Source organism: Scyliorhinus canicula, chromosome 6 (genome assembly GCF_902713615.1).
Source record: "Scyliorhinus canicula chromosome 6, sScyCan1.1, whole genome shotgun sequence".
NCBI classification, from domain to species: Eukaryota; Metazoa; Chordata; class Chondrichthyes; order Carcharhiniformes; family Scyliorhinidae; genus Scyliorhinus; species Scyliorhinus canicula.
Window position 1 is genome coordinate 208,138,147 of NC_052151.1, and position 27,814 is coordinate 208,165,960.

The 27,814-nt window shown below is 48.2% G+C and overlaps 1 protein-coding gene across 2 annotated transcripts in view; it reads left to right on the forward strand.

Annotated features, from left to right (window-relative positions):
- LOC119967842 (NACHT, LRR and PYD domains-containing protein 3-like) overlaps positions 1-20,607 on the forward strand; it is a 66,579-nt gene extending 45,972 nt beyond the window's left edge. For both annotated transcript variants that reach the window (XM_038800882.1, XM_038800884.1), the window contains 6 exons: positions 4,675-6,412; positions 17,682-17,768; positions 17,936-18,106; positions 19,298-19,468; positions 19,607-19,774; positions 19,943-20,607. In XM_038800882.1, the coding sequence (XP_038656810.1) occupies positions 4,675-6,412; positions 17,682-17,768; positions 17,936-18,106; positions 19,298-19,468; positions 19,607-19,774; positions 19,943-20,030 (2,423 nt within the window). In that variant the 3' untranslated portion in view covers positions 20,031-20,607. The remainder of the gene's footprint in view (positions 1-4,674; positions 6,413-17,681; positions 17,769-17,935; positions 18,107-19,297; positions 19,469-19,606; positions 19,775-19,942) is intronic.
- The last annotated feature ends 7,207 nt before the right edge of the window (positions 20,608-27,814 follow it).

Genomic DNA, 27,814 nt, shown 5'->3' on the forward strand with positions numbered 1-27,814 from the left:
CACCAAGTTTCAGTCCCCCCCCCCCCCCCCCCCCCCCCCCCCACTATCAGTCTGTATGAGTCAAAGTCGGGGATGGCCCCACACGCCTTCTTCAGGAATCCCACATCGTCCCTATTGGGACCATATACACTTACCACTAGCCCCCTCTCCAGTGCCCCTGTCACAATCACATACCTACATCCCTGATCTGCAACCACCTTCTCCATCTGGAACCGTACCCTTTTGCTGACCATTACCGCTACCTCTCGAGCCCTTCCGTCAAATCCAGAGTGAAACACCTGGCTAACCCAGCCCTTTTTAAATCTCACCTGGCCCTGCAGCATTGCTACATCAGCCTTCAAACTTTTAAGATGCGCAAGCACCCTTGACCTCTTGACTGGACCTCCTAACTCCCTCACGTTCCACGTAACTATGCTAACTGGGCGTCTCTCACCCCCCCCCCCCCCCCTCCCAATCTTATCCACCATCATCATACCACTGGGCCCTGCCCCATGAGCCTGACCCACCCCTAAACATTATTAACATCAAAATCCCTCCCAGAATCCCCCCCTGCACTTCCTCTCGAAAAAAACTTCCCTTAGTATCAATCCCCCCCCCCCCCCCCCCCCCCGTTCGCTTCGTCGGCCCATCAACACCTGCTGACCAGATTCCAATGTCCGCAGCCCTCCTCTCACCTCACCTCCGTTCACTAGCCGAGTTTAGTTGGCTAGCGTGGGTGCCCCCCCCAAGGCATAATGCCCCCTCCCATCCTGTCCCAGAAGAAAAGGGAAATAAAACAATCCAACCCATATAACTCACTAAAATAACATATAACCATCGCAACAAAGAATGGCAATCAAACCAAACAAAATTTTAAACTCTATAACAATGAAGTCAAGTAAATTACAATACAGGTCAATGAAAAGAAAGTTATTGGTGGATCTCTGTGTCTATTTGGAAACCTGAATATGCGTTATCCCTTCTTAGTTCCCAATAACTTAGATTCCAGACTGTATTTTTTTTTGGCAAAGTTATTTGATACTTTGTCAGCCTCTCGTGTCTATTAGTAAATTCTTTGTTCCAATACAAACTTAGGTCAGATTGATTGTCTCCAGCGAATACAGCTGCCGAGTTCGAAAATACAGCTCGGTAATTCTTCAAATCATGATACACAGTACAAAATTACGGATTGATTTAAACAAAAGAAAAATGGCGATTTGGCAGAAGCAAGCAGCAAAGACATAAGTTTCAGAAAGAAGTTAGATTGATTCCAGAAATAATTTTTCCATCTCGACTTGTTATTTTTAAGAAGTTTATTATCTTAACGTTTCGCCTTCCTTGAACTCTGTGATTGGCTTCAACTAATTTATAATTCTCTCAATTCGGCAAGAGTGTCTGTCTGTCAATTTTGAGAGAGATATGTATTTAAATAAGTCGGTGTGAATTTCTCATACTATCGTTTGCCAATTTTCCGATTTATCGACACCTGCACCGCCTTCAGGGCATTATGACCTTAGACTGTGTATTACTATGGAAATGGACTGTCCATTGGGAAAGTAGCTATCTCTGTGTCTTTTGGGCCAATTGACGTCACTCACTGGGATTCTCTAGCAAGTCTGCAAATGTTAAAGTCTAGTTTTAATGAAAGAAAACTAAAATGTATGATCTGGATTAGCCCTTAATATGTCTCCAGCTATAGTCACACTGAATGAGTTCTCATTTAAAGCTCTTATATCTGACTAGAATAGCCAATTTCTATCAGTTATAGCATTTATACATTTTCCAGCTCTCCAATCTCAGTCCACGATCTCTCTTGCAGCTCCACTCCTCACTTCTGTCCCAAGCCTTCACGAACGCCTCAGCCGCCTCCGCCATTTCGAAATAAAAGTCTTTGGTGTTGTCCGTCACCCTCAGCTTCGCCAGGTATACCATACTAAATCGCACCCCCTTGTACAGTGTCGCCTTTACTCGGCCGAACTCCGCTCGTCTCTTCGCCAACTCCACCGTCAAGTCCTGGAATATCCAAACTCCAGCATCAGCCCACTGCACCTCCCACTTCTACTTCGTCCAGCTTAACACTCTCTCCTTCATGTGGTATTTCTAGAAGCAGATAATTACTGCTCATGGTAGCTTATTTACTTTGGGTTTCGGCCTTAACGACCGATGAGCTCAATCCAGCTCATACCGGATGGGGTCCTCGCCCTCCCCCATCAACTCCGCCAGCATCTTAGCAAAGTACTCTGTTGGCCTCGAGCCCTCTGTCCCTTTGGGCAAGCCCACAATTCTCAGATTGTGCCACCTCGAGCGGTTCTCAAGTCCTCGAGCTTTGCTCGGAGCCCTCTGTTGACCTCCACCACCCTCCACAGCTTGTCCCCCATCGAGGTGAGCTGGTCGCTGTGCTGCGACATGGCCTCCTCCACTTCCTTCACCTTTTCATCTTGCTCTCTGACCTCGGCCGGTGTCTTTGCCACAGCTACCCTCACCAGGGCGACTGCCATCTCCATCCTCAACGCCTCCATGTGCCTCGCAAACTGCTTCTCCAGCTCCACAGCCATCACCTCGGTCATCGTCTCCACCATACGCAGTGCGGCCCCCACCATGCTGTCCAGCCTCCGCCATCTTGTCAGCACTTTTGCTGGTCCTCTTATTCAATGGCGAACCTGCGTTTCCTCCCTTCTTCACAGCTGCTTTTCACATCCTTTAACGACTTATTAATCTTCTTTCTCTATCTTCAATCTCTTAAAAAAAAAAATCAAAAATAACTTCCCCCGGGGCCGGACCTCAGACTTCTGAAAAACACATTTTTTTAAAAAACAGGATCCACCTGATGTGCAACATCCCTTCTACATCGCGTCCTGGATTCGGGCCTCCCGCCTCTACTGCCTCGTGTTCGGTTCAGCTCTGCCCCCTCCGCTCCAACTGCCGCGCACCTCGGGCTCGACGCCTTGGCTCCAGCCGCCCAACACGCGCACGGGGTTCTTCACCAGTTTTTAAACAGGCTTGTTTTCAACCTTAACATCTTGCATCGCTGGCTTAAGGGTTAGATGGTTTTTTCTCTATTGTCAGGTTTGTGTATGATGTTTAGAATAAGTCATGTGATGAACTGATGTCCCAGAATTCAGCATGTAACCATATTGGGTTGACATCATTTGATTATTTAACTCATATCCATATGTAAACTGCAAACTAATTGTAAGTAATTATTTCCGGAAGCTATAATTTGTGAAGTTGCACACATCTGGATCCTGATACATTGTGAAATCCGGTACACACCTGGCAGGATCCTGATACACTGAAACCCTGTACACACCTGGCAGGATCCTGATACACTGAAACCCCGTACACACCTGGCAGGATCCTGATACACTGTGAAACCCTGTATACACCTGGCAGGATCCTGATACACTGTGTAACCCTGTACATACCTGGCAGGATCCTGGTACACTGAACCCCTGTACACACCTGGCAGGATCCTGATACATTGTGAAACCCTGTACACACCTGGCAGGATCCTGATACACTGTGAAACCCTGTACACACCTGGCAGGATCCTGATACATTGTGAAACCCCGTACACACCTGGCAGGATCCTGATACACTGTGAAACCCTGTACACACCTGGCAGGATCCTGATACACTGAAACCCTGTACACACCTGGCAGGGTCCTGATACACTGTGAAACCCTGTACACACCTGGCAGGATCCTGATACACTGAAACCCTGTACACACCTGGCAGGATCCTGATACACTGAAACCCTGTACACATCTGGCAGGATCCTGATACACTGTGAAACCCTGTACACACCTGGCAGGATCCTGATACACTGTGAAACCCTGTACACACCTGGCAGGATCCTGATACACTGTGAAACCCTGTACACACCTGGCAGGATCCTGATACACTGTGAAACCCTGTACACACCTGGCAGGATCCTGGTGCTCTGTGAAACCCTGTAAACACCTGGCACGATCCTGGTACACTGTGAAACCCTGTAAACGCCTGGCAGGATCCTGATACACTGTGAAATCCTGTACACACCTGGCAGCATCCTGATACACTGAAACCCTGTACACACCTGGCAGGATCCTGGTACTCTGTGAAACCCTGTAAACACCTGGCAGGGTCCTGATACACTGTGAAACCCTGTACACACCTGGCAGGGTCCTGATACACTGAAACCCTGGAGACACCCAGCAGGATCCTGATACACTGTGAAACCCCGCACGTGTGTGCGTGGGTTTCCTCTGGGTGCTCTGGTTTCCTCCCACAGTCCAAAGATGTGCAGGTTAGGTGGATTGGCCATGAAAAATTGCCCATAGTGTTGGGTCGGGATACAGGGTTATGGGGATAGGGTGGAGATGTTGACCTTGGGTAGGGTGCTCTTTCCAAGAGCCGGTGCACACTCGATGGGCTGAATGGCCTCCTTCTGCACTGTAACTTCTATGATAATTCTATGATACCTGGCAGGATCCTGATACACTGTGAAACCCCGTACACACCTGGCAGGGTCCAGATACACTGTGAAACCCTGTACACACCTGGCAGGATCCTGATACACTGTGAAACCCTGTACACACCTGGCAGGATCCTGATACACTGTGAAACCCCCAAAAACACCTGGCAGGATCCTCATATGTATTAATGTATTTATTATAACCAGCATGAAAAACACTCTGTCTGTTCTAATTATAGATGTTCAACAGAAACACAAGGAGACACTCCGGGTACAAACTGAAACACTGACAGTCAACACTATCCTGATAAAGGAGAAGGTTAAGACTTTCCAGTTGGCTGATCGATACGCTGAGCTGACGATCATTTCTACTGTTCGAGATCGGACACTTGTAGAACATGAACTGCTGGCAAGAGGCCGACACCATGAAGAGTGGAGAAAGAAACATCTCCGGAGGGAACTGGAAAAAATCCGAATGGATCAACTGTTTCACAGCAGTTTTTTCTTGAAAATATCCAAATCCGGGAGTTCAGCAGTAGTGAGTGGAGTCCCGGGAATTGGAAAAACAACAATGGTACAAAAGATTGTTTATGACTGGGCCACTGGGAAAATATACCCACACTTTCAATTTGTTTTCTGTTTCAAATTTCGGGATTTGAACACAATTAACTGTAGAATAAACCTGAGGAATCTGATACTGGATCAGTATCCTTACTTTGGGAATATTCTGGGAGAGCTCTGGAAGAACCCAGAGGGATTGCTGTTTATATTCGATAGTTTGGATGAATTCAAGGACAGGATTGATTTTGCTGACAATCGGAGAAATACAGAACCTCAGTCCATGTGCACAGATCCCGAATGCTGGTGTGAAGTGTCTGACATTGTGTACAGTTTAATACAACACAAGCTGCTCCCAGGATGTTCAGTGCTAGTGACCAACCGCCCCACTGAATTATATTTATTGGAAAAGGCTGAGATCAGTGTCTGGGCTGAAATCCTGGGATTTGTTGGTGATGAACGGAAGGAATATTTCAACAAGTTTTTTGACGATCAGACAGTGGCAGCAGCTGTTTTCAAACATGTGGAGGAGAACGAGATCATGTACACCATGTGCTACAACCCTTCCTACTGCTGGATCCTCGGTCTGTCACTGGGTCCCTTCTTTACACAAAGAGACAGGAAACAGCAGCAAGTTCCCAAGACCATCACCCAACTATATTCCTACTATATTTACAACATTCTGAAAAACCATGGCCGAGAGATTGAAAGCCCCCGTGATGTGTTTCTGAAGCTTGGTGAGATGGCCTTCACAGGAGTCTCCGAGAAGAAGATTGTGTTCAGAAATGGAGATTTGATTCAGTCCAATCTGCAACCTTCCCAGTTCCTGTCTGGGTTCCTGATGGAACTTTTGGAGAGAGATGTTTCTGTCCAGAGTGTGGTTTACACATTCCCACACCTCACCATCCAAGAGTTTGTAGCTGCACTCGCACTATTCCTGACTCCAGATCCTGGGAATATCGGTAAACTCCTCAGTGAAGCCCACATCGAGGGAGATGGACGATTTGAGATATTTCTCCGTTTTGTTTCTGGCCTCACTTCCCCACAGGCAGCTCGGCCCTTGGAGACGTTTATGGGTCCTTTTCTTTATCAAACAACCTGTCGAGTGATTGACTGGGTGAAGGAGAAGGTTGAAGGACAGATTGGAAATACAGAGAGTGAAACTGGTAAAAGGAACCTCCTGAACTCATTCCACTACCTGTTTGAATCTCAGAATAAAGCACTGGCTCAGAAGACAGTGGGATCTGTGAAAACACTCACCTTCAGTGAATTGCGACTGACCCCGATTGACTGTGTTGTTCTCTCTCAAACCATTGGACTCTGTGATACAATACAGCACCTTGATTTAGAGAGGTGCCTCATTCAGTCTGAAGGACTCCAGCGAGTGGGACCTGTGCTGCACAAATGTCAAGCATTGCGGTAACTTTTTGTTTGTCTCTGTTGGGTCAATTTTAGAACCATCACTGGTTGTGTTGTTGCTATGTCATGAAGGGAACAAATAGTTCAGTTAAACCAATGAAAAGCAGATTTCCCACAGGGATTATCGATAATGAGAACATTGGGTTAGTAATTCTCCCAGAACTAGATAATCTAAAGTGGATCTTTGTGAGCCAGTGAGGATTACAATTTGCATTGGATCAGGAAGTATTTGGGGTGGGGTTCTCCCGCTTGGTGACGCCAAAATCGCGAAACACAATTGAGCGGAGAATAGCCTCCGATGCCAAAATCAGGGTAGGCGCCAGTTTGACGCCAAATTGCAAAACTGGCGTAAATGGTCGCTCGCCGAGCGGGGTTAAAAGTACAGAAGGCACATCAATAACGGGCCTGACACCCTATTCTCCGGGGCCTCCAAGATTCACCGCCTCCGATGGGCTGAGTTCCCGGCGGCGTGTTTCACTTGCGGTCTCAAAAATCGTGAACCTGGCGTCATGGCTGCTGAGCGAGAGAGAGGGGGTAAGAAAAGGAGTGAAGTGACTGTGGACTGCCGGCCCGGACACCGGCCCTCCTGGCTGGTGTGGGGGGAGGCCCTGCCAGGGGAGGAGGAGAGGGCAAATAACATGCCGGTCATCGGGGAAGCCCCCCCACAGGACTGAGGCGCTGCCCAGGCACTGACCGCCATTACCGTGGCCATCTTGCGCACCCGCTGACCACCGACCTCGGCCCATGGTTCTACATGGTGACACCGGCAGTATGGGTACGTCCACCTCGCACCCCACCCCCTGACACAGTGCCCCCCCCCCCCTCCTCTCCCCGGCCCCAAACACCCCACCACCCATCAGGGGACCACCGAGGGCCACACCCATGGCAGCCCCCAGTGAGGCCAGTGCCAGCCAATTACCAGACACTGATGGGGCAGGGGTGCGGGGTGGGGGAGCAACAGGCGGTCACCTTGAAGCAACGGGATCCTCCTAGTCGCCGAGTGGGGACCTGTCCGGGATCTCAAAGACCTCAGTGCACAGGTGCATCCATGCCGTCACCGAGGCCCTATATGCCCAGGTGGAGCATTACATCCATTTCCATGTGGATCGAGCCGCACAGGATGCTCGAGCAGTGAGGTTCGCTGCCATTGCTGTGATGCCCCGGGTCTAGAGGATGATAGATGGGATGCATGTCACCCTATGGGCACTGGCGAATAACAGGCCGATGTACAGAAACCGAAAGGGGTTCCACTCAATGAACATCCAGCTGGTCTGATACCCAGGCAGTGTGCACGATTACTTCATCCTGGCACACTCGGCAGTCCCTGACATGTTCGAGGGGCGCTGTCCCTCCGGCTGAGGGGTTGGCTCCTGGGCGACAAGGGTTGGCTCCTGGGCAACAGGGGTTACCCGCTACGGCTGTGGCTGATGACACCTGTCCGGAGTCCACAGACCGATGCGGAGACGCGCTGCAATGATGGCCATACAGCAACAGGGAGTGTCATCGAGCGGTGCTTCGACGTCCTGATGATGCGCTTCAGGTGCCTGGACCACTCTGGAGGGACCTCCAGTATGAGGCTGAGAGGGTCGCCTGCATCATGGCGGCGTGCTGCATCTTCCACAACATCGCGCAGCAGAGGGGCGATATGCTGGAGGATGAGGAGGAAGGGCAGGCCTGGGGGACCAGGCAGGCCGGGGAGGCAGCATGACGTTATTGCCAGGGCCAATGCGCATGGGACGCTCTGATCGTCTCCAGCTTCAGCGACTAGGGGGTGTGTGCTGCTGGCCAATGGCACCGACACCACATCCCAGACCCGCCCGCTTGCTCACCCCTCCATTATATATACCTGCGGCTCTATGAGCCCGGGGCCCTGGGTTAGCAGTAACAGCGGGTGTGGTCCATGGGTTGGAGGATGATGACAACCCGCTTTGTGATGAGCTCCATGCTCCACATCGTATGACAACGTCTGACTCATGTTCACAATGCACCTTCCACCTGGGTGATCCCTGCATGTGAGCTGGCCAGTCCATCTCACAGTCCCGTTGAATCCCTGGGATGGGGGTACTGGGGACAGTCAGGGGTTAGGAGCGGGCGGGGGGGGGGGGGGGGGGGGGGGGGGAGTACAGTGTGCCCCCTGCGCCAGCCCGGACCAGCCCACACCCATCAGACAGAGCACCGAGGCAGGTTTTAACGATGTTAATAGGTGTTTATTGTGTAGAAATATATATATAGTCTGTGCCCTAGCCCCTATAAATCAACTGTGCCCTGCACCCCTGGCAACTTTACTGGTGTCTACCTTTCTGGCCTTGTGGGCCCTAATGCTATGTCCAGGTGGTTCTCCAGCTGGTACAGCAGGAGCAGAGGCTGCCTGCGACAAGGGTCCCCACTGGCACACGTCACCTGGGGCGAACTGGCCTAGATTGGCCAGGCCTCTGCTTGGGTGTACCAGATGGTGTTATGCTGTCCTGTTCTGCCCGCTGCCCACCAGATGCCTCAGGGACAGGGGTTGTGGGGGGGCTAATCTGAGGTGCTGCGGTGTTCCGGCATCTCCCCTGCGGGAGTCACCGGCACGGGCCCTAGCACATCCTCCTTCCTCGGGGTGCCCGATTGCCCCCGGGCAACTCCATGGAATGGGGGTGCAAGCGGAGCCATCCCCTGAGGCCCGCCCCCTGGCGCTGCCAGACCTGCAGGCCCACTCTCGTCTCGACCAGGGTCTGCACACTTACAGCCATGGAGCATAGGTTGTGGATCATCTCCATCTGGGACTGCCCTGCATCACGCTGCGATTGTGCCACATCAGCCAATCACTGGGTCACCTCCCTCTCTGTCTGCGCCACGCTGTCCAACGCCTGGGCAATGCCGCCGACGTTCCCAGCCATGGCCTGCTGTCACTAGCCCACGCTGAGGAGCGCCGCTGCAATGTCCAGGTGGCACTGGCACATGAGAGGGTAGCCCTGTCCTGAGCCTCGGCCACTGCTTGCTCAGAATGCCCCAGGCCTTGGGCACGCTGATCCATAGCCGAAACCGTCGCCACCAATGCCTCCATCGCAGATGCCATCCATGTGGTGTTGGCCTGGGTGGCACGCATGACTGCCAACACCCCCTGCTTTTGCACGCGATTGGACTTCTCCATCTGCGCCTACAGGTGCTGGATGCCCGCCGACATTCCCTATTGTAGTCCCTGGCTGTTTAGCTGCATCTGCACTGTGGCTGGGACTGGCTGGGGCAGGAGACTCTGGATGGACCGGCCCCATCTCCGAGCCGGTCCTGTATGATACAATACGAAATGAATGATTAGACAGTGGGCCACGTGGGTACCCAAACAGGTGCCAGAGTGTGGCGACAAGGGGATTTTCACAGTAACTTAATTGCAGTGTTAATGTGAGCCTACTGTGACAACACGATTATTATTATGAATCAATATAGACTCGACAGCTGAATGTAAATATTAAATATAAGCTGACAGTATAATTGTGGGCTAGCTTAACTCAGCTGGCTGGGCAGCTCGTTTGTGATGAACAGTAAGACCAACAGGGTGGATTCAATTCCCGTACTGGCCGAGTTTGTTCATGACCTTGTCCCTCGCATGAGGTGTGGTGATCCTCCACCAGTCAGCTCTCCCCCTCAAAGGGGAAAGCAGCCTATCATCATCTGGAACTATGGCAATTACTTTAGACATAAAATGTGGAACATTTTCCACATCCACCATTTTAACTGGAAACAAGACAAAAACTTGAGTTTAAATAACTAATAGTTTGATATTTTACCAACTACCGGGCAGCGAATGACCTGACAAGGGGAATATTTCTGTATTGAAATGTTGGAAAACTGGAAATTCTTTAAGCTCAAAATGTTTAGAATTATTCATAGTATGGAATGGTATTTAAAACATGAAATCAAAGCTAAAATTGCCACATTCTTCATGTTGTGGTGTATTAGCCCTGGGGTACTCACGCACACGAGTCAGTAGTTAACTCACACACACACACGAGTCAGTAGTTAACTCACACACACACGAGTCAGTAGTTAACTCACACACACACACCAGTCAGTGGTGAAGCCTCTCTCACACACACACCAGTCAGTGGTGAAGCCTCACACACACACACACACACCAGTCAGCAGTGAAGCCTCTCTCTCACACACATGTACTAGATGCTGTGGTATGAAGAGGCAAGAGTTCAGCTCCTTTTTCACCAACATACCTTTAATGGTTCAAACTCACTCTGCACAGAACTCTACAGATCATCACAAGCTCCAGAGTCCACCTAAAGCCCTTTTTTATTATCAGTGTCAATCATTGAACACTTATCATAAATGAGACAATCATTGAACACTTAACATAAATGAGACAACTAATTGCAATGTCTCTTAACCCATTACTTAACAGTCTCCCCTTCCTTGGAGAAAAAAACAATTAGGTAAAAACAAAATTTCAAGAAACTAAAACACACACCTGATTCACCCTAAAAAAAAAACATTCACAGAAACCTTCATTCACGATATCTAAAAGTTTCTGTGAACTAGCCCCTCTTTTCGTGAAACAGTCTGACAGTTGATAGCTACTGTCAACCCATTTAATTTTTGTTATTTCCCCTCTGTCCAACATCTGCTTTAAACTTGCGATGTCTATCCGTAACCTCTTTTCATTGACACTTTTTGTAGAGTGCACATTTTCCCACAGAGATTTATTGTCAATGTGACAGTCAATAGGTATATTACCTAAATCTTCTAATCCCAAAATTTCTGTCAATATCTGACTTTTATAAAAGGCCATATCCACCGCTTCCACTAAGCTAAATGTCTCAGCAGCCAAAGTGATTTTGACCACTCTCCTTATTTTCTTTGTTTCCCACACAGGAGGGCAACATTTACCATTGTTCCCCAAAAGAAAAATTATAAAACCTCCTGCGCTTGAAATTCCATCACATAAATTTGCATAGGACGCATCACTATAAACTATGAGTTTTAAATGCCTAGGATCACCTAAAACAGGGAAGTTCAAAACACACTCCTGCATTTTTAGTTTGGCCAACACTTTATTTGTTCTTATTATGTCTTCCACTTTGGAATCATTCACCTTTGTACTCAACTCTAAAACAACAAAACGCACGTCCGGTCTAGTCTGTCTTCCTAACCAGTTCAGTTGCCCAATTAAACTTCGCAGTTGCTCTTTTTCTATCTTTGAAACCATTGCATCTTTTTGTGAAACCCAGCCACGACTAATTGCTATTGGACTGATGCTTTCCAAGTAAAATTGCTGACGTAAAGTTGCGCCTAACTGAGTCTGTCCGATTTCCAAACCAATATATTTAAATGCACCGGAAGCCTGACTTCCAACCCTGAATTCTTTCCTCAAACCAGAGATTACAATGGCTTCAAAATCACTAGTCCCACCCCACAAAAAAATCATCGACATGCACCATGAAGATGCCAGCAAGATTTCCTTTATAGTGCCAGTAAAACATTGCAGGATCTGCTTTCAACTGGCAACAGCCTAACTTTAACAAGACTGACCTCACCGAAAAGTACCACACTCCAGATGCATCATTTAATCCATATACACATTTGTTCAACTTCCACAGTACCCCTTCTGTGTTAGCTGCTTCTTTAGGAGGACGGAGAAAAATGTCTCTCTGGAGCTTATGCCCCTGCAAAAAGGCAGCTTCTTATATCTATAGATTTGCAGTCCCATGCCTTTGTGGCTAATAGAGCCAAGAAGATCTTTAAAATAACCTTTCCTGCTGTAGATGAATCTACCCTGGAGTCCTGATCGTCTAGGTTTTCTTCAAATCCCCTTGCCACAAGCCTGGCCTTTGCCTTATAAGTTCCATCTGGAAGAACCTTTTCTGTACAAATCCATCTGTGGGATAGAGCTTTTTGTCCCCTATCCGGTACTTCCGTGTATACGCCAAATTCACTCCAACTATGCAATTCTTGCTGTTTAGCATCTTTGATAACTTTTTCATCTAATTTATTTGAAACCACCAAAATCTCATGTGTATATGGGCTTCTACTTCTATTAGTATTCGTAGTCTTACTCCTGTTCCAAGATCTTGATAAACTACGTCCCCTTTCCTGCCTGGTATCTCGTTCTGTACTGCTACTCCTTGATCTTTCTCTTCTGTAGCGGGATGTCCTTTCAATAGTTTTCGACCTTTTCCTGCGAACCTGTTCACTATCCGATGTACTATCTGAACTGGCACTGCGTTTCTGTGCCCTCCATTTTTGAACTTCGTTTTCCCAACCCATTGTCTTAACTTCCTCCCCTGAATGCTGTACATTCAACCAATGTTTATACTTTCCAGTGGCCTTCCCTGCTCTACTAATAACAGTTGCATCCTTCCATTGACTAGACCCTTCAGGCAAGTATGTCACTTTTGTACCAACCTTTGGCAGTTGCCCTTTCGGAAAAATGGCCTGATCTAATTTATCAGAAGTGTCGTGTTCCTCTACAGAAACCCTGTCTATATCAGTTAACTGGTCCTCATAGTTCTGTAACACATGTGTACCAGATGGCTCTGATTCCTCGTCTTGTCTGTCTGCTCTGTCTAAATTTGAAAACTTGTAATCGGTACCCATTATCCTTGATGAATGTACCCTAACAGTTTGATTACCATGTTGCAAAATAAATGTTTTGCCATCTATGCCTATGATCTTCCCTAGGCCTTTCCATTTGTTATAATTGTCTCTCTTATAGTATACCATTTCTCCTTGTTGAAAAACGGCATCTGATGGCCGTACATTATGTCTTAAAGCTCTACGAATTCTTTCAGAGACTTCTGCTTCCAAAAAAGCTTTTCTACTGCTATGTAACACGTTTAAATGTTCAGCAAAACCTGAGCTAATTGTAGTCTCTTCCCAAGCTGACCTGGGGCAGCAGGGTAGCATGGTGGTTAGCATAAATGCTTCACAGCTCCAGGGTCCCAGGTTCGATTCCCGGCTGGGTCACTGTCTGTGTGGAGTCTGCACGTCCTCCCCCTGTGTGCGTGGGTTTCCTCCGGGTGCTCCGGTTTCCTCCCACAGTCCAAAGATGCGCGGGTTAGGTGGATTGGCCATGCTAAATTGCCCGTAGTGTCCTAATAAAAGTAAGGTTAAGGGGGGGGTTGTTGGGTTACGGGTATAGGGTGGATACGTGGGTTTGAGTAGGGTGATCATGGCTCGGCACAACATTGAGGGCCGAAGGGCCTGTTCTGTGCTGTACTGTTCTATGTTCTAAGCTGGAGGCTGCTCATCCAAAATGGAGGGAATTTTAGTATTTCTACCAAACACTAATTGATAAGGACTATAGCCCCCAACCATCTGCAATGAATTCTTTGCATGTACGGCCCATGCTAAAGCTGAATTTAGCGTGCAGTTTGGTCGATCTCCCAAAACTTTCCGAAGTATATCATCGATAACAGCATGATTTATTTTGCAGGCACCATTACTAAAAGGGCTTTCGGCAGCCGTGTTCATAACTCTGATATTCATGTTTTCACACATATCCCTAAACTCATCATTAGCAAATTCTCCCCCATTGTCCGTAAAGAATTTTGCTGGTGGACCCATTCCTGTCCCGATCCATTTTTCCACAATTCTGTCCAAAATTACTCTCTTTTCTTTACTTCGTACAATCGTTGATTGACTAAATCTGGTAGCTAAATCTACAAAATGCAAAATAAATATATTATTGGCTTCATCCCAGATCTTAAAGTCCATGGCCACAATGTCATTAAAATCCCTGGCCAAAGGTAAGGTTACTATCGGTCATGCTGGTGTCCTTCTGTACTTCCTGCAAACTTTACAGCGATCACTAACCTGTTCTATCAGCTTAGAATAGTCATCATCCCTTACCCCTACATCCTTTAATAAATTTTTCAGCCTCCGAGGAGACGGATGTACAAATTGCCTATGCAGTTTTACTACAATAAGCTTTTTGCCAGCTAAAGTCGCATTATCAACTGTCGTTAATACATCCTTAACCACTCAACTTGAAACATTATTTGTCAATAAGGGAATACAATAATGTCCCGACTGTGTAAATTGTAAGTCCACCATCTTTCCAAAAACTGTTGCCTTATCCTGTTCCATACCCAGCTTCATGTGTGCTTTCTTCATCGACGGTCTGCTCAGAAGCAAAGGTATCTCACTTGATACAACATCCGTGCTAATAAAATGATTCACTCCAGCAATATTGCAAGGGATAAACACTCTTTTCAGCGACGTCAGAGTATTATCATCCCCAAACCTGAAACTTGTGGAACTTTTAAATTCCTTAACCTTGTTACGATTTTCAGCATCCAATGAGTCCAGGTAACATTTTAACCAGTCAATCCCACACACAGTAGATGTGCAGCCACTGTCCAATACAGCACAGTTAAAAGATTCTGCAACCAACACCCTCATTACCGGCGTAAAACAGCTTGTTAATAGGACAATGCCTTCTTTCTGGTCACTATCATTTTCCTCTTCTGACTCTTCCGTGTCATGTGTCGCTTCAAATACTCTATTATAACGAGTTGGACAGTTGAAAGCATAATGGTATTGAGAGTCACATCGAAAACATCGATTTATCATGCCCCGTGCATTTCTGGGGTTCATCCTCCTATTGTAGGTTCTAACTGGGTTTCTGTCTTCATAATTTCCTTGTCTCGGTCTTTTATAGTCTTGAGGCCTGTTCGTAGCCATACTATTTCGCCATCCTGTTAGTAGTGTATCTTCCATATTCTGCCTAATAGCAGGCTGACCTATTTGGGTCATCAGAGCCATTGGAATTGAATGTTTCCCCAAAACCTTTTTAAAGCTGTTGTCATCTGTTCGAATAAGGTATCGTTATCTGTAAACTGAACTCCTGTCAAAACCAGGAGCCTATCCATGTTGCTCACTCTATCACAGTCAAGTAATTTAAAGGCCAATACAGACTGTGGAAATTCCAGCCTGTGTTTCTGCAGCCTTTTATATAGTCTGCCAAATTCCATTATATAGTCTTCCATAGATAAATCCTCCTTTTTCCGGAACTTATCAAAATCCGACCATGCTTCATACGCACTTAACAAGTCATCTTTCTTATAAATCTTGCCCATATAAAGTAGTAAAGTCGCCAGACCTTCTTCTGAGTCTAACTCTTCCAACTCCAGCTCAGAAAGCACTTTGTTTCGGATTTTACTGCCATATGGTAAAGAAAGAGCCAATGCCATACCTTGTTTTCTCTTTCCTAAAGCAGTCACCTTAGTCCACATAACTACTGCACTTCTCCATTGGTCGTATGATTCCCTCTCAGAAAATAGGGGAGGATAATCAGAACCAGCCATCTTTATCCTGGGTTCAGCAATGTTTCCCTTTTTTTTTCACTCCTTGGTTTGATCTGGAAAAATTGTATCTTTCTAGCCTTTACATTTACACAGCAACCATCCTCTGCTACCATTGTTAGCATGTACTAGATGTTGTGGTATGAAGAGGCAAGAGTTCAGCTCCTTTTTCACCAACACACCTTTAATGGTTCAAACTCATTCTGCACAGAACTCTGCAGATCATCACAAGCTCCAGAGTCCACCTGAAGCCCCTTTTTATATCAGTGTCAATCATTGAACACTTAACATAAATGAGACAACTAATTGCAATGTCTCTTAACCCATTACTTAACAGTGAAGCCTCTCACAGGCACCAGTCAGTGGTGAAGCCAACACACATACATACCAGTCAGTGGTGAAGCCTCACATACACCAGTCAGTGGTGAAGCCTCACACACACACATACCAGTCAGTGGTGAAGCCTCACACACACACATACCAGTCAGTGGTGAAGCCTCACATACACCAGTCAGTGGTGAAGCCTCACACACACACATACCAGTCAGTGGTGAAGCCTCACACACACACATACCAGTCAGTGGTGAAGCCTCACACACACACATACCAGTCAGTGGTGAAGCCTCACACACACACATACCAGTCAGTGGTGAAGCCTCACACACCAGTCAGTGGTGAAGCCTCACACACCAGTCAGTGGTGAAGCCTCACACACACACATACCAGTCAGTGGTGAAGCCTCACACACACACATACCAGTCAGTAGTGAAGCCTCACACACACACACACTAGTCAGTGCTGAAGCCAACACACACACACACACTAGTCAGTGGTGAAGCCAACACACACACACACTAGTCAGTGGTGAAGCCAACACACACACATACCAGTCAGTGGTGAAGTCAACACACACACACCAGTCAGTGGCAAAGCCTTACACACACACACACCATCAGTGGTGAAGTCTCACATACACACACCAGTCAATGGTGACGCCGCAGACACACGCACACATACCGGTCAGTGGTGAAGCCTCACAAATACATATACACACCAGTCAGTGGTGAAGTCTCACACACACACACACCAGTCAGTGGTGAAGCCTCTCGCACATACACACACCAGTCAGTCTGAAGCTTCTTTCACTCACACACCCCACATACACACACACACACACACCATTCAGTCTGAAGCTTCTTTCACTCACACACCCCACATACACACACACCAGTCAGTCTGAAGCTTCTTTCACTCACACACCCCACACACACACACCAGTCACTGGGAATGCCTCATGCAGACAGCAAGCGGCTCCTGAGTAAAGCAGGGGCAGTGAAATCAGGAACTTTTTATGGTCTAGTCCCTGTACGAGGTGCTGCTTTTAAAAAAAATAATGAACAGAAATTATGCAAAAACCTCCCAGACAATTAAACCTGAAATTACTATAATGAAGAGTCCATTTAATGATGAGTAAATTGAGAGGCTCCCCAATCCCTATGCATTAAGAGAACAGGAACATGGAAAACTTTGAATGGGACAAAATCAGTTCTTCTTGTCACATTAAATCCTGGGTGTGGGTGCAGAGTTTACAGCAGCACAATAAAACTCGCCCTGAGTTTTTATACAGATTAATAAAAGGCACAGAATATAAAATGAAGAAAATTGCCACTGTTATTATTATTTAATTACAGAAATTGGATCTCATTCCCACACAATTCAGGATTTAAGGAGCAGCCGAAGCTCCAGAGTAGTAATCCTAATTTGCAGTGAATGAACAGGACTGTGCCTCATTTAAAGGCGAAACAGAGGCCGTGCATTCTTTAATAAATGTATTTACTGTTAGGGAATTAATAAGTGATGAGTTGGAGAATCTGTGCCATTAATTTCCTGAAAATTTTCAGTGCTTTCTCTAATGTTCCAGAAAAAAAATAATCAGATATTGATTCTGAATTGGTTTGTTACCCACTCTCTTTGTATAGACTGGGTTACAATAATCTGGGAGATGCAGGAGTGAAACTACTGTCTGCGGCTCTGACGAATCCGGACTGTAAAATACAGAAACTGGAGTAAGTACTAGATTGTAATAATTTGTAATAACTGGGTGTCTGACATTGCATATTATTATTTGTATCTGTAATAGTGTTATTAGTACTCACTGGTGATTTACTTTTACTCCTGCTATTTTTCCCCTTATTTCCCTTTCTCCATTTTAATCTTTGTATCTGATCCTCAGGCTCTATAATAACGCTCTCACGCATTCCTGTACTAAGGATCTTGCCTGTGCTCTCAGTATAAACCAGTCACTGACGGATCTGAACCTGGGAAATAATAAACTGGGAGATTCAGGAGTGAAACAACTGTGTCTGGCTGTGGGGAATCCTAATTGTAAAATACAAAAACTGGGGTAAGAAACAGATAGTGTGAGATTGTGTTTATGATAACTGCTGTTAGACACCGTATATTGTTAATTTCAATAATGTTTTTAATAAACATTGCAGTATTGGTTATCATATCTACTGAGATGAATGTAGGACATTCAGAGATATTGTATTATACTTATTTGGTGCAGTAAGGGTTAAACGCCTGAGTTAGTCTGCATGACTGCTGCAGTAGTGATGTTAAAGAATCCTTGTTCACAAGGCGTTGTGGCTACAAGAGGTGCAATTAAAGCATCGTAAACGTTTGGGGTAATGGACTTTTGTTTATTAAGAAGGTTCCCTGGGGAGTAGATAATTAGATACATTGTGTTCAGCCTAGTAAGATTATGAGGTTAATGGGAAGAGTTAGGGGTTGAAGCAGTCAGATGTTGAGGTGTTCAGGGTTAGTTTTTGGCAGAAAGGTAAACTGAGAAGTTTCTGAAAATACAGCCATAGATTCTGTATTATTCTGACAGGGTGTCAGGTCTCTTTCTTTCAAGCAGTCTCAAAAGATCTCTGTCTCAAAGAGGTTTACCAGAGACATCTGTTTATCGCATGTATTCCTGAGTGTGGCAACTGTATTTAAAAATGGATTTTGGCTTGAGATGGGTGTTGTTTGAGTGGAAATAAAGATAGCAGTTCAGGGCCATTGTGTCATTGTATTGATAAGCATTGTTTAACTGGTAAATTGAAAGCTATTTGTATTTATAAGATTAAAATTATGAACACTGTGGTATGAATGAAGTTTGTTTTGACATACCATATCCTGGAGCATAATTCTCCCCGTGTCTGGGTGCTCCAGTTTCCTCCCACAAGTCCCGAAAGACCTGCTTGTTAGGTGAATTAGGCATTCTGAATTCTCCCTCAGTGTTTTTGAACAGGCGCCGGAGTGTGCCGACTGGGAGATTTTCACAGTAACCTCATTGCAGTGTTACTGTAAGCCTACTTGTGACACTAATTTTAAAAGTGTCCTTTTCTCACAATCTTACAGATTAAATACAATATTGGAGTTTTGGTCCGCTATCAGAGCAACTGTTGGCGATCATTATACTACCTTTTGTGTCAGTAATAGTGTAATTAATAAACACTGTACATTATTAATAGGTTTAGCAATCATGTTGTGGATAAACACTCGGGATTTACTCTTGATTTCTGTTATTTATCTCCCTGATACGCAGACTGGGAGCTGTCGCTCTCACAGCTTCGTGTGCTGAAAATCTTGCCTCTGCTCTCCATACAAACTGCTCACTGACAGATCTGGACCTGAGTGTTAGTAATCTGGGAGATTCAGGAGTGAAACTACTGTCTGCGGCTCTGAGGAATCCTGATTGTAAAATACAGAAACTGAAGTAAGTACCAGACTGAGTGAGATTGTGATTAGAATAACAGAATATCTGACATTGTAAGTTATTAGTATCAGTAACAAAGGTGGTAATAAACTCTGTGTATATACCCTGATTCCTGTTGTTTCTCTCTGATCCCCCCAGCCTATGGAGTGCAGGCCTTACAGATTCTTGTGTCGAGGATCTTGACTCCGCTGTCAGTGAAAACCAGTCACTGAAAGATCTGAACCTGGGATCAAACTCGTTCACAGACCAATGTGCCTCTGGTCTCCAACACCTCACACTGACCTGCAGTAGTCTGCAGCGGATTTTGTAAGTGTTTGTGTCACCAGTTAATGCAATAAATAAAACATAAAATGGATTTAGTAGAGTTTATAGTTAATATTTGTTGTTACAATTAAAATATTAATTCCAGTCTCCCTGTTATTTGCACTTTTGGTCAATCTATATCATTCCTATTTAATCTTTAATCTGTTTCAGGCTGCTGGAGAATCCGTTCAGTCCAGCCACAAAGAGGCACCTAAAGGCATTGCGGGAATCCAGATCCAAACTGAGTGTGATAGTGTGAACATTTCAATTTATAAACAGCCTGCTCTCATTCTGTGAACATTTTTCTCTGATTTCCTGTCCGTCCCCTTTAACCGGCCGGGCTCCAGGTTGAAATCCTATTCGCGGTTTCCCAGTTTCCGGGTGGAGCAGAGTGAGGTTCATCTCCCATTGTGATGTCAGAGGCCCAGCAACAGGGTCACCAGACTCCGCCTCCCGGCCCCACAGCGCTGCTTCTGCAGGAGATCCGGGGCTGAGTGTTCCCCAATGGGGCACTGGGGTACAGACAGAAAGGACCCATGGTGAGGATCAGTCTGAGCTCCAATGCGACACTGACAATTGCACTCTTTATTCCTGGGTTCTTACGCCATGGGTGGAATTGTATGGTAACATTTCAAAGTTCATGGGTGGAGATTTGATTTGGGGTTGTTGGCAGATGGAGGTTTTTGTGGTAAGATGTGTGGTGAATCACAGTAGCGTAATTCACACTGTGTTACACATGTTGTACTATGTCTCTGTAAGCTCGGCTCACGAGCAGTTGCGCTGCTCTGCCACTAGGGGGAGATGCACTGGGAGTGTACGGGAGTTTGTACTGGGCTCCTCCCCCTAACCGGAAGTATAAAGGTTGATGCTGAGAGCCTGCCTACCAGTTCATCTGGAGTTCATCTTGTCACAGGCAGGCTCTGTTGTAAGACGATTAAAACCACTGTTCACTTCTAACCATGTGTTGCGTGAATTGATGGTCTCATCGATTTAATCGTCTTAAGAAACAGTAAGGAATGACCATGGAATCAGCCCTCAAGCCTAATCGACTGGAACTCGACCCGCAGGATGCAGAGGTGAAATAAATCTTTTTGCATTGGCTCCGATGTTTTAAGGCCTACCTGGCCAAAGCAAGCACAACAGAAACGACGGAGGAGCAGAAACTCCGTCTACTGCACGCAAAGGTGAGCCATCGTTTATCTACTCAGCTAAACTGTACTGGCTCATATACAGAGGCCCTGGCCCTACTCGATAGAATGTACGTAAGGCCTATCAATGAGGTCTACGCGCACCACGTTTTTACTACTCGCCGCCAGCGCCCTACAGAATCGCTAGAATAATTCGTCAGAGACTTAAAAGCCTTATCCCGGGACTGTAATTATCAGGCTGTAACTGCTGCAGAACATAGAGAACTTGCTGTCCGCGATGTCTTTGTTGCAGGCCTTAGATCGAATTACGTGCGCAAGCGACTGCTGAAGAAGGGGGCCCTAAATTCCAGCGGAGATTCACACGGTTGATCCCTGGAATGGCGGGTCTAACATATGAGGAACGGCTGAGGATCCTGGGATTGTATTCATTGGAGTTTAGAAGGTTAAGGGGAGATCTAATAGAAACTTACAAGATAATACATGGCTTAGAAAGGGTGGACGCAAAGAAACTGTTTCCGTTAGGCGAGGAGACGAGGACCCGTGGGCACAGCCTTAGAATTAGAGGGGGTAAATTCAGAACAGAAATGCGGAGACATTTCTTCAGCCAGAGAGTGGTGGGCCTGTGGAATTCATTGCCGCGGAGTGCAGTGGAGGCCGGGACGCTAAATGGCTTCAAGGCAGAGATAGATAAATTCTTGATGTCGCGAGGAATTAAGGGCTACGGGGAGAATGCTGGTAGGTGGAGCTGAAATGCCCATCAGCCATGATTGAATGGCGGAGTGGACTCGATGGGCCGAATGGCCTTACTTCCACTCCTATGTCTTATGGTCTAAATTTAGAAGATACTGTTGAACTCGCTACAACTATGGAGGCCTCATTTCGTAGCCTCACCTCGTTTCCTGCCAACTGCGCGGCCCCGTCATGGGCCCCCGACCAGCGACTCCCCCAGGCCTGCGCCGCACGGCCACCCAGCCACCATGCTGCCCCAGCCTTCCACTTTGTGGCCAGCACCCGCGGCAGCACTGCCCGGCCCGCAATGCGACCTGCAGTAGCTGTGGGTGAAAAGGCCACTACGCCAGAGTGTGCCTGGCAAGGAAGGCCCCAGCCCCTAAACCTCCAGCGGCACAAAGTAATCGCCCTCCGCACTCGCAGGCCCCGGAACGCAGCGGCCTATGCCCTGACTCTTCCGCCACGTGCGATCCATGGGGGCCGCCATCTTTTTAAAAAAATTTAGATTACCCAATTATTTTTTCTATTAAGGGGCAATTTAGCGTGGCCAATCCACCTACTCTGCACATTTGTTTTTGGATTTTTGGGCGAAACCCACGCAGACACGGGGAGAATGTGCGAACTCCACACGGACAGTGACCCAGAGCCAGGATCGAACCTGGGACCTCAGTGCCGTGAGGCGGTTGTGCTAACCACTAGGCCACCGTGCTGCCCTGGGGGCCGCTATCTTGGCGGACCCTCACCACACGGTCCACCACGGGCGACTCATGGGGGCCGCTATCTTGGACGCCATATTCCTCGCCGCCCGCCACGTTTGATCCACGGGGCGGCCATCTTGGGCCCCATCCTCTCCACACTCAGAAAACTTGATTGAAGACTGCGACCTCAGCGGGCACTCATCATGGGGCCAACCCAGTGCAGCCGACCGCACCGCCAACTACCTGCAACTCAACGCAGTCACACTGGACCAATCGCACCCAAACAACTCCCCACAACTCTATGACAACGGTCCAAATCAACGGGTACAGTACACCGTGCTTTTTCGACTCCGGGAGCACTGAAAGCTTTGTACACCCAGATCTGGTAAGACGCTGTTCGCTCCCCATTTTCCCTGCACGGCAACTATCTCCCTCGCTTCGGGTTCCCACTCTGTCCACATCCAAGGGCGCACCATCGCAACTCTAATAATCCAAGGCGCTAGTTACTCTAATTTCCAACTATACGTCCTGCCCGAACTCTGCGCCCCACTCTTATTGGGACTCGACTTTCAATGCAATCTCAAGAGTCTCACCCTCAGCTTCGACGGACCCCTACCCCCACTCACTATCTGCAGCCTGGCCACGCTGCAAATCTCCCCCCCTCCTCTCTTTGCCAACCTCACTCCGGACTATAAACCCGTAGCCACTCGCAGCAGGCGCTACAGCCTGCAGGGCAGGGTGTTTATTCGAACCGAGGTCCGGAGGCTTTTACGTGAGGGGATCATAGAGGCCAGTAACAGTCCCTGGAGAGCTCAGGTGGTGGTCGTCAAGACCGGGGAAAAATTCCACATGGTCATAGACTATAGTCAGATTATTAATCGGTTTACGCTCCTCGACGCGTACCCCCTCCCCAGGATTGCAGACATGGTGAATCAGATCGCCAGTATCGGATTTTTTCCACGGTGGATCTGAAGTCTGCATACCACCAACTCCCAATCCGCCCGGAGGACCGCCACTTCACGGCGTTTGAGGCCGATGGCCGCCTCTTCCATTTCCTCCGGGTGCCCTTTGGCGTCACAAATGGGGTTTCGGTGTTCCAACGAGCAATGGACCGAATGGTGGACCAGTACGGGCTGCGGGCCACGTTTCCGTACTTGGATATCATCACCATCTGCGGCTATGACCAGCAGGACCATGATGCCAACCTCAACCGATTTCTCCAGATGGCCCAGAAGCTTAACCTCACATACAACAAGGAGAAATGGGTTTTCCGCACAACCAGACTAGCCATCCTCGGCTATGTCGTGGCAAACGGATTCCTGGGTCCCGACCCGGACCGTATGCGCCCCTCTCAGAACTCCCTCTCCTTCGTTGTCCTAAGGCCCTCAAACGGTGCTGGGGATTCTTTTCGTATTACGCCCAGTGGGTCCCTCAATATGCGGACAAAGCCCGCCCACTCTTTAAGGCCACACTTTTTCCCCTGTCAGCTGAGGCTCGCCGGGCCTTCAACTGCATCAAGGAGGACATCGCCAAGGCTGCCTTGCGGGCGGTGGATTAATCCGTCCCTTTCCAGGTTGAGAGCAATGCCTCAGAGTTAGCTCTTGCAGCCACACTAAATCAGGCTAGGAGACCAGTCGCATTTTTCTCCCGAACCCTCTCCGCTTCGGAACTTCTACACTCGTCAGTCGAAACGGAAGCACATGCCATTGTGGAGGCTATTCATCACTGGAGGCACTACCTCGCAGGTAGAAGGTTCACCCTCATCACCGACCAAAGATCGGTTGCCTTCATGTTGGACAACTCGCAAAGGGGCAAAATTAAAAATGACAAAATTCTGAGGTGGAGGATCGAACTCTCCACCTACAAATATGATTTGTACCGACCGGGGAAGCTCAACGAGCCCCCAGATGCCCTGTCCCACGGGACGTGTGCCAGCGCACAGAGCGATCGCTTAAAAGTCATGCACAATGACCTCTGCCACCCGGGGGTCACCCGGCTCGCCCACTACATTAAAGCCCGAAATCTGCCTTTCTCCACCGAGGAGGTAAAAGCCATCACCAGGATTGCCCGATCTGCGCGGAGTGCAAACAGCACTTCTACAGACCAGATGGGGCCCACCTGGTCAAGGCTTCTCGGCCCTTTGAAGGCCTCGCTATCGATTTCAAAGGGCCACTCCCCTCCACTAACAGAAATGTGTACTTCCTGAACGTCATAGACGAGTTCTCCCATTTTCCATTTGCTATCCCGTGCCCTGATATGACCTCCCACACAGTCATTAGGGCCCTGCATAGTATTTTCACCCTGTTTGGTTTCCCCAGCTATGTACACAGCGCCCGGGGTTCGTCCTTTATGAGCGACGAGTTGCGTCAGTACCTGCTCGGCAAGGGCATCGCCTCGAGCAGGACTACCAGCTATAACCCCAGGGGGAATGGGCAGGTGGAGAGTGAGAATGTGACGGTCTGGAAGACCGTCCTACTGACCCTCCGGTCCAGGCATCTCCCGATCTCCCATTGGCAAGAAGTCCTCCCCGACGCGCTCCATGCTATTAGGTCCCTCTTATGTACCGCTACCAACCAGACCCCTCACGAGCGCCTCTTTGTTTTTTCCAGGGGCACTACCACGGGGGTTTCGCTCCCGGCATGGTTGAAAACACCGGGACCAGTACTCCTCTGGAAGCACGTCAGGGCGCACCAAACTGACCCACTCGTAGAAAAAGAGCTCCTACTGCATTTGAACCACCAGTACGCCTTCGTAGAGTTCCCTGACGGCCGTCAGGACACTGTATCCCTCTGGGACCTAGCACCTGCAGGGTGCAACCCCCCCCACTACCACCGCCGAGGTACCCCTCACACTACATCCCACCCAACTCGCCCCCCACGCCCCCGCACCTACCAGTTTGCTACATTTTATTTACGCACCCGCGCCAGCTAGCTCCCAGCGTCCCCAGTCGAACCAGATAGGTACGAAGCTCGGGCGGAATCGCCCCCGGAGTCCGCCATTGTACCCCAACCGACAGTGCTCATCCAGCCACCTGAAGGGGCTGCAACCCCAGTGCTCCGCCAATCACAGCGGACAACTCGGCCACCGAACAGACTCAATCTGTAAGCCACCACCCACGCCAGACTTGATTTTTTTAACAGGGGTGAATGTGGTGAACCACAGTAGTGTAATTCACACTGTATTACACATGTTGTACTATGTCTCTGTAAGCTCGGCACACGAGCAGTTGCGCTGCTCTGCCACTAGGGGGAGATGCACTGGGAGTATACGGGAGTTTGTACTTGGCTCCATCCACGGCTCCTCCCCCTATCCGGAAGTATAAAGGTTGATGCTGAGAGCCTGCCTGCCAGTTCATTTGGAGTTCATCTTGTCACAGACAGGCTCTGTTGTAAGATGATTAAAACCACTGTTCACTTCTAACCACGTGTCGTGTGAATTGATGGTCTCATCAAGATGTGGGTGGCGATTAAGGAGTATATGGAGTTGAATCAGAATGGGGAGGTGTCAGCAGCCATTTTTTGGGAAGCACTGAAGGCAGTGGTCCGAGGGGAAATTATTTAGTTTAAGGCTCGTGCAGATAGGAAAAGGAGGGAGGAACATACCTGTCTCGTAAGCGAGATAGTGGAGGTGGACAGGGAGTATTTGAGGGTGCCCGCTGGGGAGGGATTGGCGAAGAGGAAAAGGTTGCAGGGGCAGTTTGACAGATTGACAACGGGGAAGGCGGCAGGGCAACTGTGTACGGCAAGAGGGGTGCAATATGAATATGGCCCACCAGCTGCGGAGGCAGGATGTGTCCAGGGAAATATTGAAGATACGGGCTGGGGCTGAGGATGTGGTGTCGGAGCCGGGGAAGATAAACGAGCTCATTCAGTGAGTACTGCATTTAGGGAGGACTTTACGAGGCGGATCTAGGGGGAGAGGAGGTGGACATGGGGCAGTTTCTGGATGAGCTGGAATTTCTCCAGGTGGAGGAAGCAAAGAGGCAGGCGTTGGAGGAGCCCATGGGACTGAGGGAGGTGCTGGATAGTATCAGGGGTATGAAGTCGGGGAAGGCCCCAGGGCCGGACGGGTACCCAGCGGAATTGTATAAGGAATTTGCGACGGACCTGGCACCAAACCTGTTGGGGGCATTTAATGAAGCGCTTGAGGCGATGACGCAGGCAGTAATTATGCGGGAAGGACCTGGTGGAATGTGGGTCCTATAGGCTCAAATCACTATTGAACATGGATGTGAAAGTATTGGCTATGTTGTTGGTGGGGAGGATGTATGATTGTGTCCCGGGGGTGGTTGACGAAATTCAAACAGGCTTCGTGAAGGGCGGGCAGCTCGCGAGTAATATAAGACGGCTGTTGAGTGTAGTGATGTATCCATCGGGGGCTCTGGTACCGGAGGTGGTGGTGTCCATGAGAAGGCATTTGATCGGGTGGAGTGGTGGTACTTGTTCGGGGTTTTGGGAGGGTTTGGGCTGAGATTTATGGCAAGGGTCCGGTTGCTGTATGTGGTACCAAGGGCGGGTGTGAGGACGAATAATATGAGTTCGCGAAGCTTTGACTTACACAGGGGTACAAGGCAGGGATGCCCGCTGTCGCCATTGCTGTTTGCACTGGCTACAGAGAACTTGGCGATGGCTCTCAGGTGGAGTGGCGGGAGATTATATGGGGACAGAGGGAGCATCGGGTGTCGCTCTATGCCGACAACCTGTTGCTGTATGTTTCTGATCCGCTGGAGAGTATGGCATGGATTATGGGCCTGTTGGGTAGGTTTGAAGGGTTCTCGGGGTAAAACTGAATGTCGGGTAAATTGAGGTTTTCCCGGTGAATGAGTTGGCATAGCGGGCTAATTTAGGGGGGGTGCCATTTACGGTAGCGAGGGATAGGTTTAGGTATTTGGGTATTCAGGTAACGAGGGAATGGACGGGGCTTCATAAGTGGAACTTAACAAAGCCGGTGAAGGAAGCCAGGAAGGAATCACAAGAGGGGAGATACACTGCAATTAACGTTGGCAGGGAGGGTCCAAGGGGTGAAAATTAATATTCTGCCGAGGTTCTTGATTTTTTTCCAGGCTCTCCCGATCTTTATACCAAAGGCCTTTTTTCAGAAATTGGACACGATCATTTCGGACTTTGTATGGGCTGGGAAGATACCAAGGGTCGGGAGGTACAGAGGCAGCGGGGGGGGGTTGGCGTTGCCAAATCTGCCTCATTATTATTGGGCTGCGAATGTGGACAAGGTGTGGCGATGGTGGGAAGAAGGGGTAGAGTGGGTTAGGAGGTAGGAGGAATCTTGTAAGGGGTCCAGTTTGAGGGCTATGGTGACGGCAGCATTGCCAATGGCTCTGAGTAGGTATTCAGGAAGCCCGGTGGTGCAATCCACGGTAAAGATATGGAATCAATTGAGGAGACATTTTAGGGTGAATGGGATGTCGGTGTTAACACCGCTGTGCAAGAACCATGGGTTGGAGCCGGGGA